General features: G+C 34.4%; 1 protein-coding gene across 13 annotated transcripts in view; it reads right to left on the reverse strand.

Annotated features, from left to right (window-relative positions):
• Positions 1–12,975: 12,975 nt before the first annotated feature.
• The window catches only part of LOC106869257 (GDP-Man:Man(3)GlcNAc(2)-PP-Dol alpha-1,2-mannosyltransferase), a 58,265-nt gene continuing 52,440 nt past the window's right edge, over positions 12,976–18,800 (reverse strand). For all 13 annotated transcript variants that reach the window (XM_089352281.1, XM_089352285.1, XM_089352288.1 and 10 more), the window contains 2 exons: positions 17,006–17,931; positions 12,976–13,266 (listed from right to left, as the gene is read on the reverse strand). In XM_089352281.1, coding sequence (XP_089208407.1) covers positions 12,983–13,266; positions 17,006–17,931 — 1,210 coding nt within the window. In that variant the 3' untranslated portion in view covers positions 12,976–12,982. The remainder of the gene's footprint in view (positions 13,267–17,005; positions 17,932–18,800) is intronic.

The following is an 18,800-nucleotide window of genomic DNA, read 5'->3' on the forward strand; positions in this document are numbered from 1 at the left end:
TGATAATGCTATAAATAGCGTGATCAAGATAAATTATCCATTTATTGCAGAAAAATACGCTACTGGCCAGCCATGAGACTCGAAGACACATCTCTGTGATTACGCGTCAAGTGTTTTACGCGTAATCACAGAGATGTGAGTTCGAGTCTCATGGCTGGCCAGTAGCGTATTTTTCTGCAATAAATGGATAATTTATCCTGATCACGCTATTTATAGCATTATCACGCGTTTGAGAAATAAATTTATTTCTGTTCTTACATAAGTAAGTGCAAACCCAGGCCCAAACTTTTTTAGAAACAAGGTCGATTTTTTCAATCTTAATATCAAAACAAACACAGGTATAATAATAATTATTATTATTAAATTTGTCCATCAATCAAATCAAATAAATCCAATAATGAAAAAAGTTAATGTTTCAAATCAATGCAAAAATGTTTCTGCACTCTTTCGCGTCGGCGATGAAGTTTTCCGGAGGATGTTTAAAGCGTTTTCATTTTAGTGGATGCACTTGTACTCTCTGTAACCCGTGTTCCCGAGCCTATGGTCAAAACACAAATAAGTGAATCTTTTATTGGTCTGAGTAAAACCGGTGTGGAAAAAAATGACGAGAATTAAATATTTCCTGACTGCTTGAGGTCTTCAGGCAAGACTTCTATGAATGAGAGCAAATTATTCTATTGTTAATCGGTCTGGCAGATTTGTGGTTGACCCTGTGGCAGTAGAGATCTCTGGCGTTCTCGGTCTCGGGGTGGAGATGGCTATCTGCAAGTGCGAGCCCCGTGAGTTAGAATGTTTGTTTCAGTGCATCTCCCTCATCATCTTCTGGGGCAATACCTTTTGTCTGCTGGGACCTCGAGGCAGTCTGAATTGCAGGAAATTGTACGTTCCACTGCTTAATGTAAAGTTACCCCATAGAAAAGCAAATCAAAGCAAAGAAACGTGTGTGTGTGTGTGTGTGTGTGTGTGTGTGAGAGAGAGAGAGAGAGAGAGAGAGAGAGAAAGAGGGTGCGCGTGCGTTTGTGCATTCGTGCGTGTCTGTGTGTGTGTATATCTATCTATCTATCTATCAACCATTTCCTCTTCCCAACAAGTAATTTTAGCAATAATATTAAAGTGAGGATTTTAAATTGCCTTTTATATAGAAAATAATTCGGAAAGTGACTGGCATATGTAAGTAGAAACAGCACCATAAAATAAGAGGTGAATATCTGGTAAGCCGCGTCTACTTCACAGTTTCGTGTGCATTTTCGCATCCCATTACATTTCATGTTAAAATTCCACCAGTAATCCTATGGTCTCTAGAAAATTTTACCAGGAATCCTATGGTTTCTAGAAATCCATAGCACAATATTTTAGGGGACACATAAGAAACAGAACATTTAAAACCCACGCAAATCTTTTGGTTACATATACGTATCACTGATTTGGCAGACGTACCACTGATTTGTCATATTCCTCATATTTTATTTTTTGTGTTACTTTCAAAATATAAATATTGAAAACTACATTAGCGTATTATTGTGTTCTGCCCTAAATTCAAAATAGAAAACAATCATAAAGAAATATAAGCTGACGAGTCCGTCAATCATGTTATCATGATATCTTCACCTTCTGTTATTCTAATGTGTGTGCATGTTTTTATATGGGTGTAGCTGTACCTGTGTGCGTGTGTGTGTAAAAGGTTAAAGACGCCCTGCGGACATGACTGACCATGAGATTGCACTTAGAAAGTTACCGTCCGTGGCACAAGTCCGGGCAAGGTTGTTTGTGGAAGGCCAGCAGTCGCCCATGCATATCAGCCTCCCCTCTTCATACTACTGATGTTATCCAAAGGCCATTACAGCTTGGCACCAGTGATGTCGCAACTCATTTCCACAGCTGAGTGAACTGGAGCAACGTGAGATAAAGTGTCTTGCTCAAGAACACAACACACAACCTGGTCGAGAATCGAACTCACAACCTCATGATTGTGAGCTCGACGCTCTAATCACTGAGTCAGAGAGAGAAATATACATACAGACGTACATACATTCATACATAAACACGCACATATACTTCATACATATATTCGTGTGTGTGTGTGCGTGTGCGTGTATTTAGGTGCAAACGTGGCTGTGTGGTAAGAAGTTTCCTTCTTAAACACATGGTTCTAGGTTCAGTCCCACTGCGTGGCACCTTGGGCAAGCGTCTTTTACTATGGCAACCATCTAAATATTGCAAGTAGAGGCAATTGTTTATCATTATCAACTCTTTAGCTAGGTGAAAATCTTGCGCGCCTAAATCTGTCACAATTCGCACTCGAATATAAAATGCTTATCATAAGAATATTTTGTTTTGCGTTTCTTACAATATTTAAGTAAATGAAATACACTTTAATAAAGTTAATTTGTAGCAGCTTTTATAGCTTTTTATCTTTACAGAATTCTATTGACTAATGCACAATTTTATCTATATACAAGTGATTGTTTTTTAAGCTCATACAAGCATTCGGTCTTAGTACAATACACTAGCGAGTAATAAAAAAAATTAAGCAGAAGCTCTCTCTCACGTTTACTTCATTGTCATAAACGTCGCTACCTCGTATACCCACACCATCGACCAAACTGTAGGTCATATGTGCCCAGTGCAAAGAAACCAATATGAGTAAGCGGCGAACAGTGAAAACACAGGCTACGATTATTCTTCTCGAACACACAGTTTAGTAACTTTCTATCACTAATAACACTGTTTAACACAATTTTTATCCTTGGATAACAACTGTTATTTCCCATTTGCTTACCCCTAAGAAAGTATGAAAAATAGCTATTTCCTTCAAACTTTGGTTTTGTTATATTTATTCAAACCCCAAAGAATCCTTTTCAACACATGGCTTTGATGTTCCTCCTCTACTCCTGCCCATGATCAGAGATGCACATATTGTCAGCCACTAAGGGACATGCTCAAGAATTAAGGTCAAGAAACTGACAAGCAAGTGTGTGGTATTGAGCAAAATATTTTCTATGACAATATTTCTGCTTCAGCAACTCAGCTCTGAATCTGTCTGAAATGTAATAGAAATAGGTCAGTCTCAAAACATTGATGTCCAGGTCACAAAAGCAAAGTTTAAAGCGGAGAGTAGTCATTTCTTTTAATTTCTAGATAGAAACAAATAGGAAATAACTCTTACTAACCAAAGAGAAAAGCAATAATTTTGATACACAGTGTAATCAATAGATGAGTGTCCATTTCTTGGAGAGTTGTTCACAACTTGAGTGATTATGATTTCTGTTCTTGCTCATGTCACAGTGTAACCCTTCTCGAAATGAAACCGTCGCAGCTGCACCTTGATAACGAAAGTTATTAAATATCATAGGCAGCGCTAAGAATACTAAAGAAATACTGTTATCAGCATAACAAAAACAAGTAAATCAAATAAGTTACTGGATATAACATTAAACAGTGTTTTCCCACAGCAATCCATCAAATGGCAAATGTTATTTTTTCCTCAGTTTTTACTTGTTATTCTAATTACTGAAGTGTAAATATTTCATAAGATAGTAAACTTTAGTGGCAAAAAAATTCATTATCTGCAGCACCAGCAATTAAACTGTCTTGTCAACATACGATGAAATTCTCAAAATATATTGGTTGAAACCAAAGAATGTATGACTGTTTTATTTTAATGCATTAAGAAAATAACACAATTTTGTAAAATTCATTTGAAAGTTTGAAGTATATATGTGTGCGTGTGTGTGTGTTTTTGTATACATGTGTGTGTGTGCGTGTGTTGGCGTGCACGCACAGACACATAATTTATATAATACAATAGTCTTCTAGCAACCGATTAAAATTGTTACGAACAGTTTCATGCGAAATAAGGATAGATAAATTTAATAATCATCTGACATGGCTGAATGATTGCTAAATTTGCCTATCCATATTTGCTAAGAATAGCTGGCAAAAATTAGTTGTACCTATTATTTAAAGGACCGGCCTTGTCACATTCTGTGTCACGCTGAATCTCCCTCAGAACTACGTTAAGGGTATGCGTATCTGAGGAGTGCTCAATCACTTGCAAGTTAATTTCATGAGCAAGCTGCTCCGTTGATCGGATCAACTGGAACCCTCTCCATCGTAACCCACGGAGTGCCAGCTTATATATATATATCATTCAACTACGGTAGTAGCTGAATAATATTCTTAAGGCCGCAATTTACTTACGCGCAACATCTTTCAGAGCTTGTCGCTAATTCAATTCTTAAACCAAATTGAAAACTGTTAACATTTTTGAAGAGGAATGGTCCCGAGCAACATTTTAGCATTAAAAAATTGAGATCTGATACAGTAGAAAAAAGCTTACATCAGAATTTGTAGCAACGTTATGGGAGAGTAAGTAACACCTCCAATCAAGTTTAGATCTAAATAACTTTTTTATTTTAAAAACAAAATATATTTATCTTAGTTTCAGTGATTGAAGAAAGCATGAAGAATTTCATAGTTTTAGTCCCATGCAACAAAAATTTGTATCAAAAAAGTTGTTAAGTAAAATAGAATGAAAAAAGTATAAGTAAGGCAAAAAAATTGGATTTAAGTATAATTAACTTTTTTTATTATAAATACAAACTATTTTTAATTAAGCTTAAGTGATAGAGCTCAATTCGAGGAATTTCATGGTATCGATCTCATGCAATGACGTTTTATAAGAAAAACGTTATGAGTGTTTGTTTCTCAAATTTGCGAGTGATAATGTAGTTCTATACTTTTATACTTTTTTATGAATATAGTTCTATAAGGGGAATTTTAATGTATGTCACTGGCGTCATTGAGGTAAAGAAAAAATTATCAACGACAAAGCTAATTGATTGATACATTTGACACATTATTAATTAGCATAATAGCATAGTGTGGAAAAACATGGATTACATGGATAGATGCAATCAAGAGAAATAATATTCTTAAAATTATAAACCTGAAAAATTACAGAACAAGTTATAACACTTGGAAAAGTTCAGGACAACTTATTACATCTGGTAAAGTACAGAACAAGAAAATTCTTACTTAAAATATTGCAGCTAAGGATAAAATATGAATATTAAAAATTACTTGATTTTAATTTACAAAGTAACATTATAATTAAAAAAGGTACCATCATTTTGTTAAAATATTGACACACTAGAATACTCAAAAAATGAGAGCCAGAAGTACCAATATAGCTAAAGTTTTATGCAAAGTAGAATAGTATAAATGGTAGGCAAATTCATTATGTAAAAAATAGGCAATGGGTCAAGACTAAAAATGTGAAGACTTGGCAATAACTTAGACTATAACTCAAGCAAATTTTACAGTGAATTTGTTGTTATAGATTGATTTTACTGTAATATATAACTAATTCTTGTATTCTATTTATTGTACTAACTAATTATGTACTACTATCATTTTTTATAATCTATTTTCAAATTTCGAATTAATTAATAATTTTAAAAATGATTTTTTTAAAGTGGGAAAAATATTTTGAGTTATTTTTTATTTTTAATAGAAGTCATGAGTAATAAAATTTTTAGCTTTAATAGAAGCTAATATTTTCTAAATCTAAATATTTTATTTGAAATTTTATCCTAATTGCAATATTTTAAGTAAAAATTTCTTGTTCAGATGTAATAAGTTGTCCTGAACTTTTCCTGTAATTTTTTCAGGTTTATAATCTTAGGAATATCATTTCTTTTGCTTGCATTTTTCCATGTAATATATATAATCACTGGATATTTCAGTCCTTGCAACAGACACCTTCATCCAGATGAACTAGTTTGGGAAGTTAATTAAGGAGTGAAATCTTTTTTTTTTCTTTTTACCATGCTTAATATTATGTTCAGGCTGGACTGTGGATTGTACCACATCATATTTCTTCTACTGGAATGGCAAGGAGGTTTTGGGAGGTAGTGAGAGGGTTACAAGGATGTGAGTGAGCATTTTATTTTTTATACTTGTCCTTGGCCCTGTGATAAATTGCTTCATCAGAGAGGAATCTACTTATACTTTTGAGTTACAGATATTAGCTTAATATTTGCTGGAACGGCTCTGATGATATCGTTTGTTTGATCAGAGTTGGAAATAAATAATATCACAGAAATGTTTCATTACATATTTTTATTACTGAGTTGCAATCCATCCAGATTCGATTCTGATTTTCATCATTACAGAATGTGATGAAATAAGGAAGGACTACTAGAAACGAGTCAGTTACCGAAACCAACTTGCTGATAGCTTTCTGACTTCTTGCCGATATGGGAAATCCTTATCTTCATTAAAATACATGAAAGCAATATTCCTATTTTTCAGCATTGAGATTGAAGTAATGTTTGTTTTTGTTATTACTGTTATCATTTAGTCCCAGTTAATCCTAAACAAGCTAAGCAAGGATCAAAAGTATTTTGATTGTTCCTATCAGTTTAGGAATATGTTGGATAATATTATGTAATGTGCCTTTTCCGTATTTCAGACAGCATGGTCTGATTTGAAGAATATTTGTTTGCTATTTCTAGTATATAGAGCAATCACATGTAGACTCCCTCGTTAATTTGTGGTCTTATGTTATTGCAGTGTAACCCCAGATCGATCTTAATCAAGGAAACTTATGATGGAATATATTCCAGTCTTGACTATATTGTCTTTCAGATGTGTTTAGGACTATATTACATTATATGTCTTCTATTCTTAAGATGTTAACATTGAGGTTATTTTGTTGGCTCATAGATATATTTGTTATTCTGTTGGCTGAGACAGAAAAAGTCTTTTTTTTTTTTTTTTTTTAAATACACATGTGATAACTGTAATTCTACTTTGACTGCAAAGAAAATTTTAGACAAACAGCTTTTCTGAAATCTTTTCAGCAGTCCAAAGGGAATCAGACCGTGGTGAATTTGGCACTATCTACATTGATATTGACTTAGTTCAGCTTGTGTAAATTTACTATAAACAATTTCTGGATTTTATCTCTAAATAGTCGAATATTTATAAACTGAAAAAGTAGGAGACTTTTAATGGCGTAGTTGGAAGAGAAAAAGAGGTACTCATAATTAATTATTTTTTCACAGAACCTCTGAGACTGGTGGTGGAAAGTAAGTTATCTGAAGACCTGGTCCAATGCATGCAACAGAATGATTTCCATTATAAGTGCCTAAGTGTTAAACCAGGCGACTGATCAAGGTCACAACCTATTAGCATTTCATCTGTCTGTACATCCGGATTTCAAATTTTGCCAAGGTTGACTTTACCATTCATCCATTTGGGGTCGATAAAATAAGTACCAGTTGAACACTGGTGTCATTGTAATTGACTATCCTCTCCCCCCAAAACTGCTGTCCTTGTGGCAAAATTTGAAACCATTATTATTATTATTTTAACAGCACTTAAAAGATTGAAGTTTTATTCCAACCAAATCCTGTAACAGAGTATACTCAGATTCAAGTGGGATGATTGACAATAAGCCACTCAAATAGGTTAGATCATTTAAATATTATGGCAATACAGTAAAATTTAAGAGTACTCTTGAAGATGAAATCAATGTTAAAATATCTAAGGCTACAAGTGCTTCTGGAAAACTTTCCCATCATTTGTGAGTTTGGAAACTAAAATAAGTCTAATTAAATCTCTTATTCTGAGCACAATTTTGTCCGAGACAAAAGCATGGTCCCCCTACTACAGACATAAAGAGAAACTTGAAACCTTTCACACATGCTGTCTGCACAATATCCGCAACAAAAAAGTGGCAAGATGAGATATCAAATATCAAAATAGAAAAATCTGATATCTCCAGTATTGAAAGCATACTGCTGAGAATTCAATAGAGATGGGCAACACATGTTGTTCGAACGCAAGATGATCGAGTTCTGAAAAGGCAACCTCGGAGGAATTTGAACTCAGAACATGAAGACGAACAAAATACCACTAAGTATTTATCCTGGTGTGTTAATGATTCTGCCAACTCACCATCTTAATAATAATCCTTTCGTCTATAGGCACAAGGCCTGAAATTTTGTGGGAGGAGACCAGTCAATTACATCAACCCCAGTGATCAACTGGTAATTAATTTATCAACCCTGAAAGAATAAAAGGCAAAGTCGACCTCAATGGAATTTGAACTCAGAATGTAAAGACTGACGAAATGACATTAAGCATTATATCCAGCATGCTAAAGATTCTGCTAGCTTACCATCTTAATAATAATAATAATCTGTCCTACAAAAGGCATAAGGCCTGAAATATTGAGGGAGAGGACCAGTCAATTACATCGACCCCAATGTTTCACTGGTATTTAATTTATCGATCCCCAAAGAATGAAAAGCAAAGTTGGCCTCAGTGGAATTTGAATTCAGAATGTAAGGACGACTGAAATGCCACGAGGCATTTAACAATTCTGCCAGCTCATTGCCTTAAAAGTACAGAAATATTAGAGATCAATTTTGTTGTCTTCAGAGAAAGTTTGATTGAGGGATAGGAATTAGAAAAAACCTGCAATTGTTTTAGAGATGCTTAAAGATACATTACCTGTTTCAAATAAGTTGAAGTATATAAACTATTGTTTGGGTTTCTCTGAGAGAACAAATAGATGTCTTTCATTTTTAGAGGAACATAAAAGGAATGACTGGAGAAATGGATACCCAAGGATGACAGGCTTGAAAAGCAATTAGCTAATTGGGAGGCAATATGCATTGTTTTGAATCAAAACAAAAATTTTATCAAATAAGATTACATCCATAGCGAGGTGGTAAAAATCGTTATTACTTTTGGTCAATAAAGACAGGAGGAGACAACTCCGGAACTTAAATTACAATGAATAAAAAACTGAATGTGGTGGTGAGTGATTCTGACCATTTGTAGGATAGTGATAACTTTAGTTATGTTTCGGTTTAATTACATTTCATCAGAGAAGCCTAAATAAGTGCTACGGCAGGTCATACATAGAGGACAACATTTTATGGTTTTCCTTCTTATAGGATTTCTTGGATGAGTGTTGAGTTATTGAAATAGTAATACAACATGGGAGAAAAAGCCCAAAGTCAATCTTTCAACACTTTGACATGCATTAAATAATAATCATACATAAATGTTACAAACAATAAATAAATTTAATCTTCAATATTTTGTTAAAATAAAATGAAATTTCTCATTGAAGTTAACAAAACTGTGGAAATAGTAAAACTAAGGAAGTCTGCTATCTTCATTTAATTTAGCTACCAATTACATCAACCTGACTGGTGTCTCCTGGTAACTGTACTCCTGGTGTATCTAGGGCATGAAACTGGAAATTACATTGTAGTTTCTTGACCAACTGTTTGGACAGTACGAACCAAAGAGGGAATCTGTATGTGCTTGTTTGATCTACTATAAGTAGCAGCCAAATTTCCCTAATCTCACCCAACTATATTTAAATACATTAAAAAGAAAAATGGATAAATCAGATGCTATACAGCTATATATACTAAGAATACAACACAATATGAACATGGTTGCACATATTTTATTAGAGATGTTGGATTAGAGCTGATCATTAGGTAAACAACAGTAGCAACAGTAGCAGTAGCAGCAACAATGTTCAACCCAAAAGGATGTGAAGTTCTCAGTGGACAGATTCTCATTCTTGAAGTTTCTCCTCTTAAGTTACTTGCGAATATGATAAACATTACAACTTGCACTTTATTTCCCCCAGTCAAGTCACAAACAGAGTCTCTCTTGTACCCTTACAACCTACTAGAAATAGCAGTCAATTCTCCATCAAATCACATCTTACTGCTTTATTAAAGGGAGAGTATTTTGAATAGCATAGTCCAGATAACACAGTACCTTAAAATAAAGAACAGGATAGCTGCATTTGAAATGCTTTTGACCAAACATACTTAATGGAGGTGGGGCAATTCAGAACTAAATAACAACTAAGTTTTTCAAGGAGAACAAATACCAAGATCTGTCATCATCATCATCCTGAATTATACATTTAGCCTATGGTAAACTTATACAGTTACTCTGTGTGTGTGTGTGTGTGTGTGTGTGTGTGTGTGCGTGTGTGTGTGTGCGTGTGCGTGCGTGCGTGTGTGTGCGTGTGCGTGTGCGTGTGTGTGTAGTGATAAAATGAAACTACAGTCATCACTGCGAATCAAGTATGACTTAGACTTCCATTAATTCTTAAAGCTCTCTATCTAGGCGCTAGTCGGTGCATAGGCATCCCTCCTCAGTATCACCCAGCATTGATTTAATAGAACATCTATCATGTCACAGCTGGATGGAGAGAGGATGACACTAATTTTAAGGCAGTGCTTTCTTAATCAATCCCAAATGGATGAAGGGCTAAGTTGTCTTCTGCAGCATTTTTAATCAGAAGATAAAGAATCACAATAACTATTGCAGCATATTTCATCCAAAACTCTAACCCTAACTCACACCATTGACTAGCCTGTGGGTTTTGGTACTATCATACAGCTAAAAGTGAGTACCAGCCCAGTATAAGTGCAGCTCTCCCTCCCTCCCTCTTGCTGTCACATTCTCAATGTCCTACTGGATTAAAGATAAGTGTACCAAAAGGGTTTCTATATCTGCTCACGACTACATAGACACCTTAACAACTAGCAAAAGCATAAGAAAGCAATCCAGTCATATTCACTTGCAAGTGACAGCTAAGCTTTTATAAATAAGTAATCCTTAATAATCATTAATAATACATTTAACTGAGGGATAACATACTCACTGCAGTGAGCAAAAAAAAAAATAATCATTTAATTAAAATTCCCTTTGCAATGAGAAGAAAATATAAGCTAATGTTGATCAAATTATGCAGATGCTGTCCCTAGGTGATTTCTTTTGCTCATTAAGTGGTAAAGACATGTGTACTTTTCTTATGCATCAGTACAGCTAACCTGCGTCACTAAACCTGACAAGCTCTAGGAAAAAAACTATTCTACACGGATGTAATGTAATAAGATAGAAACAGAGTTGCTCACCGTGCAAATTAAAGATAAGATTAAATTAATATTAGTCAGTGCATATTTAATTCTAACTGAAATATTGGAGTTGTCACCCCTTCTTTGATCCGACAATACTTGTTTAACATTAACCATGAGGCATTTTCTTTCTCTTCATTGCAAAGATAATTGTAATGAAATGAATTTTATTCTTTTTCAGTTAGTTAGTACCAGAGAAGTAGCTATGCTATGATCATCAGAGGCCATCCAAGACAGTTGAAAGTTGACCGAAGCAGAAAAAAAAAGTATGTGCAGAGAGGGAATTCCAGTGGAATGATGTTCTGGGAAGGAAAAACTGGGAATATAGATTTTAGTGCAACATGGGTGGCAAGTGGAGCAGAGACGAATGATGTTGGAGTACTTGACAGAAGGTAACATGCAGCCAGTCAACTCTGAGGAGTAACAGATAGAGAGAAACAGCAGTATGTCTGTGGGTTAAAAAAATGGAGTGCGTTGGTGAACAAGTTAAGTGGCTTTCCTTTATATGCAGTGTGGGATATCTTTTATGTGTGGCAGCTACTCCATCTCAGATGAGTGAGTCATATTCCATTGTTGGTTTCAATTGAGCTCCGAAGAGAAATGGTAAGTGTTAAGGAATAAAGTATTTTCAGTGAATCAGTCTGACCAGTACTACAAAATCTGAGATATATACAATTTTAGTGTTTAGTATGAGAAAGTATATTTAAAGTTTAAAACATATCTATGTGCTTCCCAACTTCAGTAATGACTGTGACAGTTATGTTATGACTTGGTCCTAAGATATCATAAGAAAAGTCCACTTTTCAGTTTACATTCTGACTAGGCTGACATTTTACAAATACCTTTCTCCTGCCATATGACTAGTCTTGGAGGACCCAAGAAGAGTCACAGATACTGCACTTCTTCCTAACTAAGAGAAAAATAATAATAAAAATGATAACAAGCATAAAAAAAATAAGCGCATTCACGAAAGTAATCGGTCCTTGTGATATTTGGTTACGTGCTCCTTCATACATACATGCACAGACACAAACATCGTCATCGTAGTCGTCGTCGTTTAACGTCCGCTTTCCATGCTAGCATGGGTTGGACGATTTGACTGAGGACTGGTGAAACCAGATGGCTACACCAGGCTCCAATATGATTTGGCAGTGTTTCTACAGCTGGATGCCCTTCCTAATGCCAACCACTCAGAGTGTAGTGGGTGCTTTTACGTGTCACCTGCACGAAGGCCAGTCAGGCGGTACTGGCAAAGGCCACGCTCATCTCGCTCGAGAAACCTCATGTGTCACCCGCACAAGAGCCAGTCCAGGGGCACTGGCAACGATCTCGCTCGAAAATCCTACAACAACCCCACACAAGAGCCAGTTCAGGGGCACCGGCAACGATCTCGCTCGAAGTAATTTCATGTGTCACCCGCACAAGAGCCAGCCCAGGGGCACCGGCAACGATCCCGCTTGGAAGATTTCATGTGTCGCCCACACAAGCCAATCCAGGGGCACTGGCAACGATCCCGTCGAAAGATTTCATGTGTCGCCCGCACATGAGCCAGTCCAGGGGCACCGGCAACGATTCTGCTTGAAACATTTCATGTGTCACCCGCACAAGAGCCAGTCCAGGGGCACTGGCAACAATCTCGCTCGAAAGATTTCATGTGTCGCCCGCACATGAGCCAGTCCAGGGGCACTGGCAATACATATATGCACAAATGTACATGCACTCACACAAAAATATACTTACCAAAATGTATAAACACAAATGCACATGCAAGTCCACAAGCAAACAAAAGAAAGAAATCCATGAACAAAAATATGAACACACAATTACACACAGAGGCAAATAGAAACAAAGGCCAACACAAAACCACACTGACTCACAAAATCATAAGCACACAAATATAAAGACATACAGAAGAAATACACAAATACAGAAGCAGTCATATATGCAAATATATAAAATACACATATACAAGCACATACATACAAACACAAATAATATAGAAGAATCAAATTTCATGAAATGTTTATTTTAATCAATGGTTCCAGGACATTCATAAATTGGTCAGAGAATTGTTTATCAGAAAATTTTTCTATGTGTGATCGTGCATTTCTGCGGATATTCATTTTCTCCTTTTCGGACAAATTAAATATTGTTCTCATGGCATCTGAATAACTATCCACATCTGAAGCTAGAAAACCTGTTCTATTTTCATCATGTTGCACAACAATGTCCATCTTGGGGCCGCCAGAGTCATGAGCCAAAATTATCGTCCCAGCAGCCATGCACTCTACAACACCTGTAAAAAGATGAAACAAGATTTTATTTGTTGATAGCATTGTATATAAGAAGTGCCAAAAGGTATTGTGCTACATCTATGACCTGATCATTGATACCATTCCATTGTATAGGGATGCAGAAGAACTTTGACACCTTGAAGTAACTCTATATGTTATGTAATCAAGAAATAAATAGATATGAATGCAACAGTAACTGCACTTGTTTTAATTGGGTGTCATAAGTCCACTAACATGTAAGTACTAGTCTTGGAGGCCCTAAGAAGAGTCACAGACACTGCACTTTTTCCTAACTAAGAAAAGAATAATAATAAAAATGATAACAGGCATAAAAAAAAAGGGCATTCAAGAAAGTAATCCTTGTGATATTTGGTTATGTACTTCTTCATACACACATGCACAAACATAATAATGAAATACATAGTTAACACTTTATCATTCCAGTCTATTTAACACTTTATCATTCAGATTTCTCTGCCAAATGTAATGCTTATTTATTCACATTGTTTTGAATTAATCAATCATTATCATGCAGTCTCAAGATTTCAATGATGTGGCTGTATATATTTAGAATGACATTGTAGAGTAGGTATGAGAGGCCAGATATTGTCAGTTTGAACATAAAACATGTAGGATATTTGGGCAGGATACAGCCAGTTTAAATTCTTAACAGTTCATCATAGACTATGCAGTGAAACACTATGATCAAGTCACTGCTAAGCAAATACAACTCCAACTAATTATAATAAAATTAGACTTATTAATAGTTTGAAAAAAATATAATATTAATAACAACATATCTCAGATGTTTTATAACCGTATTCATTCTACTGCCACAGCTTTTGGTTGCTGCAAGACACTCCATACCTCCAATTGCTTATGCCCTGTATGACGATATGGTCAGAAGTTTTGTTAAGTGCATCAATGGCAATTATTTATGTCAGCTTGCAAATGATGCTGCTGTCTAGCTCCAGGTCATCTTTAATCAGCAGAACTATGATCAAAAGTACTTCAGCCATAGCGTATTTTAGTTTTTAGTATTCAAATAGTAAACAATATTCGAATGGTATATTGTACCCAAATACCATAAAGTAATCAATCAGAATATCCAGTATTTGCAACTGGTTTTGTGATAAAGATTAATAATGAAATAATCAAAACAATGAAAATGCTTTAGCTTAAACATACTGGTTGGTATCTTGAAACTTTCCTTACTTTATAGTTCTTATTCTTAATATTGAATAGAGAAAATTCAATTATATTCTATCATTTCATTCTACTATTATTCTACAGTTCTATTTATCCATGAATTTAGAATGTCATAAAATTTACTGAACATTATTTTTCAGTCAAAACTTAGTAGTTTAACAAAAGTAAATATTCAGTGGCTTATATTTTTGGTCCCCAGAGACTCAAATAATCAGGGACATTTTCTTTTCAATCAAACTGAAATTTCTTGTTTATTATCATACTACCACTATCTAATCTATCTATAACATAATTCAGTTTTTGATTGTGAAACTACTATAATGATAATCATTTCAGGAACTCTGAAGTGCATCTAATTACAATTTATGCTGTGTTAATTAGATGAGTATCAGATCTTCACTTGGAAAGGTTGACACACTGTAACAACTTTCCAAGAAAACATTGTTTACTGTTCTGGACAATTTAGCTGAACAGTCCAATAACTTAACCAAACATCCATTTTATTTCTACATTAAAATATTTTTTCTAACAATTTCAAATTTTTTCTTTCCTCTGGTCTGACATCTAAAACTGTATCAAGAATGTTTTGTTTATTTTTCTCAATTAAATATATTCACAGGAGAACAATCACATAAGTAACTTCACAAACAAATATAAATGTAAAGTAAGTCTTCAACAGTCACATGTAGAATAAATGTGACATGATAAATTACAAAAAAAAAAAAAACTGGCAGAAACTATACAGTAAACGATTACATTAATTGTCCTTTCCTTTCTAATTAATTTTTTTAATGCTCATTACTTGAACATTAGCTTAGGTATTATTTTCAAGCTGATGGCGCGTTCGTAAGAAATCTGTAATCTGTCTCTTTTACGATGTTCAGCACGGTTACTCTCACAAGGGAGATAACTCATATCCTCTGTTTTAATTTATAACTTCACATTAATTTGCTTAACTTAAATTTGCGACTACATACGACTCCTATTGACATTTGATTTGCACTGAGAACTGCCAATAGGTTTTTCAGGATATTACACTCCTAAGAATTAGTCATAGATATCTCTGCGGATGATATAGTTCAGAATATGTGAGTGAGAAGTACATCATCCAATCTGATTGAGAATAATTATAATCTAAATACTAATTAACCCATTATAGAAGGGTCCCAAAAACAGGATAGTCAGAAAATTATACAATACGAAGAGTTTATTTCAGTTTTAAATACTGGTCAAATATTATTAACTTTTCATCAGTCTCAGCTACAATATAGTCATCATCTTTTTATTATTCTTTCAGTTACACTATTTATTTTTCCTGTTATTTGTGATTAATTGTACAACAAAAATTTAATCTGATGAGTTAAACGGCTAATCTGTTTCACATTATATTACATTACAAATGTTGCTGGGAATAAATTAGAGAAATACGTTAGTAAACTAAAACAATTTCTCATTGAGTATTCACAGCTGCATGAAATAGTATGTAATATGAGCTGCTTTTGGATTGCTAAAATGGAGTAATTTTTGCAAGCTAAAATGAGTACAGCAGGAGTACAACTAATGAACTGTGGTTTCTTCCACTCTGCAAAAAACATCTTGGCACTGTCCCCATTTTTCTGACTAAAGCATTAAGATAGTTTTAAACAGTACTGACATCAATTTTTCACTCATTGGCATACGACTGACAGGTGTTCAGTTTGGCTAATAAACATATTGCTTGATCCAGTATCATCTCGTCTATGATGGATTCTTAGAAGTCTTCGTAATAACCCGAAAACTTATGGGCAATTCTTCTCAGCTCCTTAAATAACTTCCACTCCTCCCACACTAAATACTTTATATTCTCTGCAGTATCACCTCCTACACTAAACACATCAAATGAGTAGGAGCTAAAACCTGGAGTGTCGCACATAATCTAACCAACCTATTTCTTAATATAACAAAAAACATGCAATCTCAGTAATAAAGAGAGTACAGGAGGTTATTCCTGAAATAGAGGAAAGAGGAGTATAGGGTTGAAAGAGGAGTATAGGGAAGACAAGAGGTTTATTTGGTGTTATGACATGTCACAAGATTTGGTATGAAATAGTTAAGATTTTGTCAGTTAAAAGATTGCATATGCATAAGTTAATTATAATTTTTCAACAGCATTTTTCAGCTGGGGTAAAGGTGTCAGCTGAAGAAATTTAGAGGAAGATTGTTAAAGAAAGCCCATAATGTAAAACAGAGAAAACGAAGCATATATTAGGGCTGGGAGGAGGTGCACACCATAGTACTGGTCTAGAGTGCTGAATATCCTAGCACAGGACACTAAATCAGAATAAAGATTCGCAGACTTATTTATTCAACAAAATGAAGCATTGAAATGTATACTAAGCATTTTTATCCACACATCACCTTCAAAAAAACTATACATTGATTGCACTCAACATAGATCTCTAGCTAGAGTGTTTTAAAAGAAATTTAAATTAAATCTAACAAATATTAAAATTTCATTACAAGGAAGCTTGGATGAAGACAAAAAATTCTTACCAATTCCAAAATGTTCATTCCACATTGTATGTAAACCAATTTCAGCTTCAGATAATAGTTGTTTCAAGTCACTAAAAGAAACATTTAAGTGGAAATCAACATAGTTCAAAACACCAAGAATTAAAGCCAGCTCTTTCAGTTCTGAAACTCTTTTAGTGTCTTCACTGTCTCGGCAACTTCCAACTAAGTGTAATTTGTATAAAGAATGTGATTTTTCAGGAACTTGAGACAAAAATTTGGCAAATGATTTAATCTGTAATGGATGGTCCTTCTCTGGGCGGAACTGACCAATGGAAATAATAGAATGTATTTTGCAATCTCTCTGTAAAGGTATCTTGAGAAACTCGGTAACATCACAAGGAGGATATACAATTTTAGTGCTGGAGACTTTCCAAAGAGATGAAATATGTCCATATGTCCATGAAGAATTGACCATAACAACTGAACTACACCTGCCAACCAGAGAATATAGCCATGCAAATATGTTATAATATATAAGTTTTAAACGACTCAGGACCGGATTTGAAGAAATTGAAGCTGAATTGTTGTAAGTAGCCGTCTGGTTATTAATGAGACTAATCATATCTGTGCTGATGGTGGGATAATGTACATAACAAGAAACCTGACAGCCACCTAAATATCTAAAGAGTGGAAGAGTAAAAGCATAACCCATACTATCACAGAACAAGTCAGGTACAAATGAAAATAGAGCTTCAAAACCAATGATTAAAGAACCAAGGCTTTGGCAGAGAAGAGTAAAATGAGGGTACATTTTGGCTTCCACAAACTTTCGTTTTTTCAGGAAGATAAAATCAACTGGATGTGGAAGAACTATGTTGAATCTCTGCTCAGCACGATGAAGAATGTCTTGGCCGTTAACGTTGAAATCTCCAGTATATACAACACAGGTTATTTTTGTGCCATACCTGAATTGAGAAAAAAAAATATCAACTGATCAAAATTTAAACATTTTCTGAATATTTTCTTTCATTTTGCATGAAACAAAAACAGGATAATACATTATGAAACAATCAAGAAATAAACATAAAATTCATGCAACATTTTTTGCATAGTATGGTGACCTGAAATGTAGCAAGTTGTTGGTTCACAACTGAAACTAGCTTCTCCCTTTCCAAAGTATAACTTGGAGAACATTTTAACAGAGCGCTAAAAGATACCAAAACAGTTATCGATTACAGACTGCTTTCACTAACTCTAGTAAGTAGTAAGCTTTCCTCAAATACAGCTCCCATAAAGAGCTAACTTAATTGGATGATTTGACTCACAACTGTCATGACAACTTTGGAGAATTCTCAATTCTTGTATTTATTTCCCCTACTAGTATGCTATTTCATAAGTACGATGCATCCTCTAGAGCACAGGTTCCTAACCAGTGTGCTGAAACACCCCAGGGTGCCACCAGGTCAACCGATGGGTGCCACAAAATATACATGTGTATGTAGTATCATGATTGATCATTTAGAGTCAAAAATACATGTTTTTTAAAGTGCTCTACATTCTGGAATGTTTAGCGTTTAATTGAATTCTTTTTTGCTTTTAAATTAAATCATTTTTGTATTTTTGTCAAAAACATTAATACTTTAATAGAGATTAAGTACAATAAATATTGAATTAATATGCAATTAAAGTTAAAACTATAAAAAGATGTCATGTTCTTATTAGTTCAGAAAAAATATAAAATTATATTTGTGGTAAAACTAAAATTTCAGGCGATATTTTGATATAAATATCAATAGGATACTTTTATGCGGATTCTCGATGCAAGGGAGACTAG

This window comes from Octopus bimaculoides, chromosome 5 (assembly GCF_046866305.1).
Source record: "Octopus bimaculoides isolate indiv1 chromosome 5, ASM4686630v1, whole genome shotgun sequence".
Classification (NCBI taxonomy): Eukaryota; Metazoa; Mollusca; class Cephalopoda; order Octopoda; family Octopodidae; genus Octopus; species Octopus bimaculoides.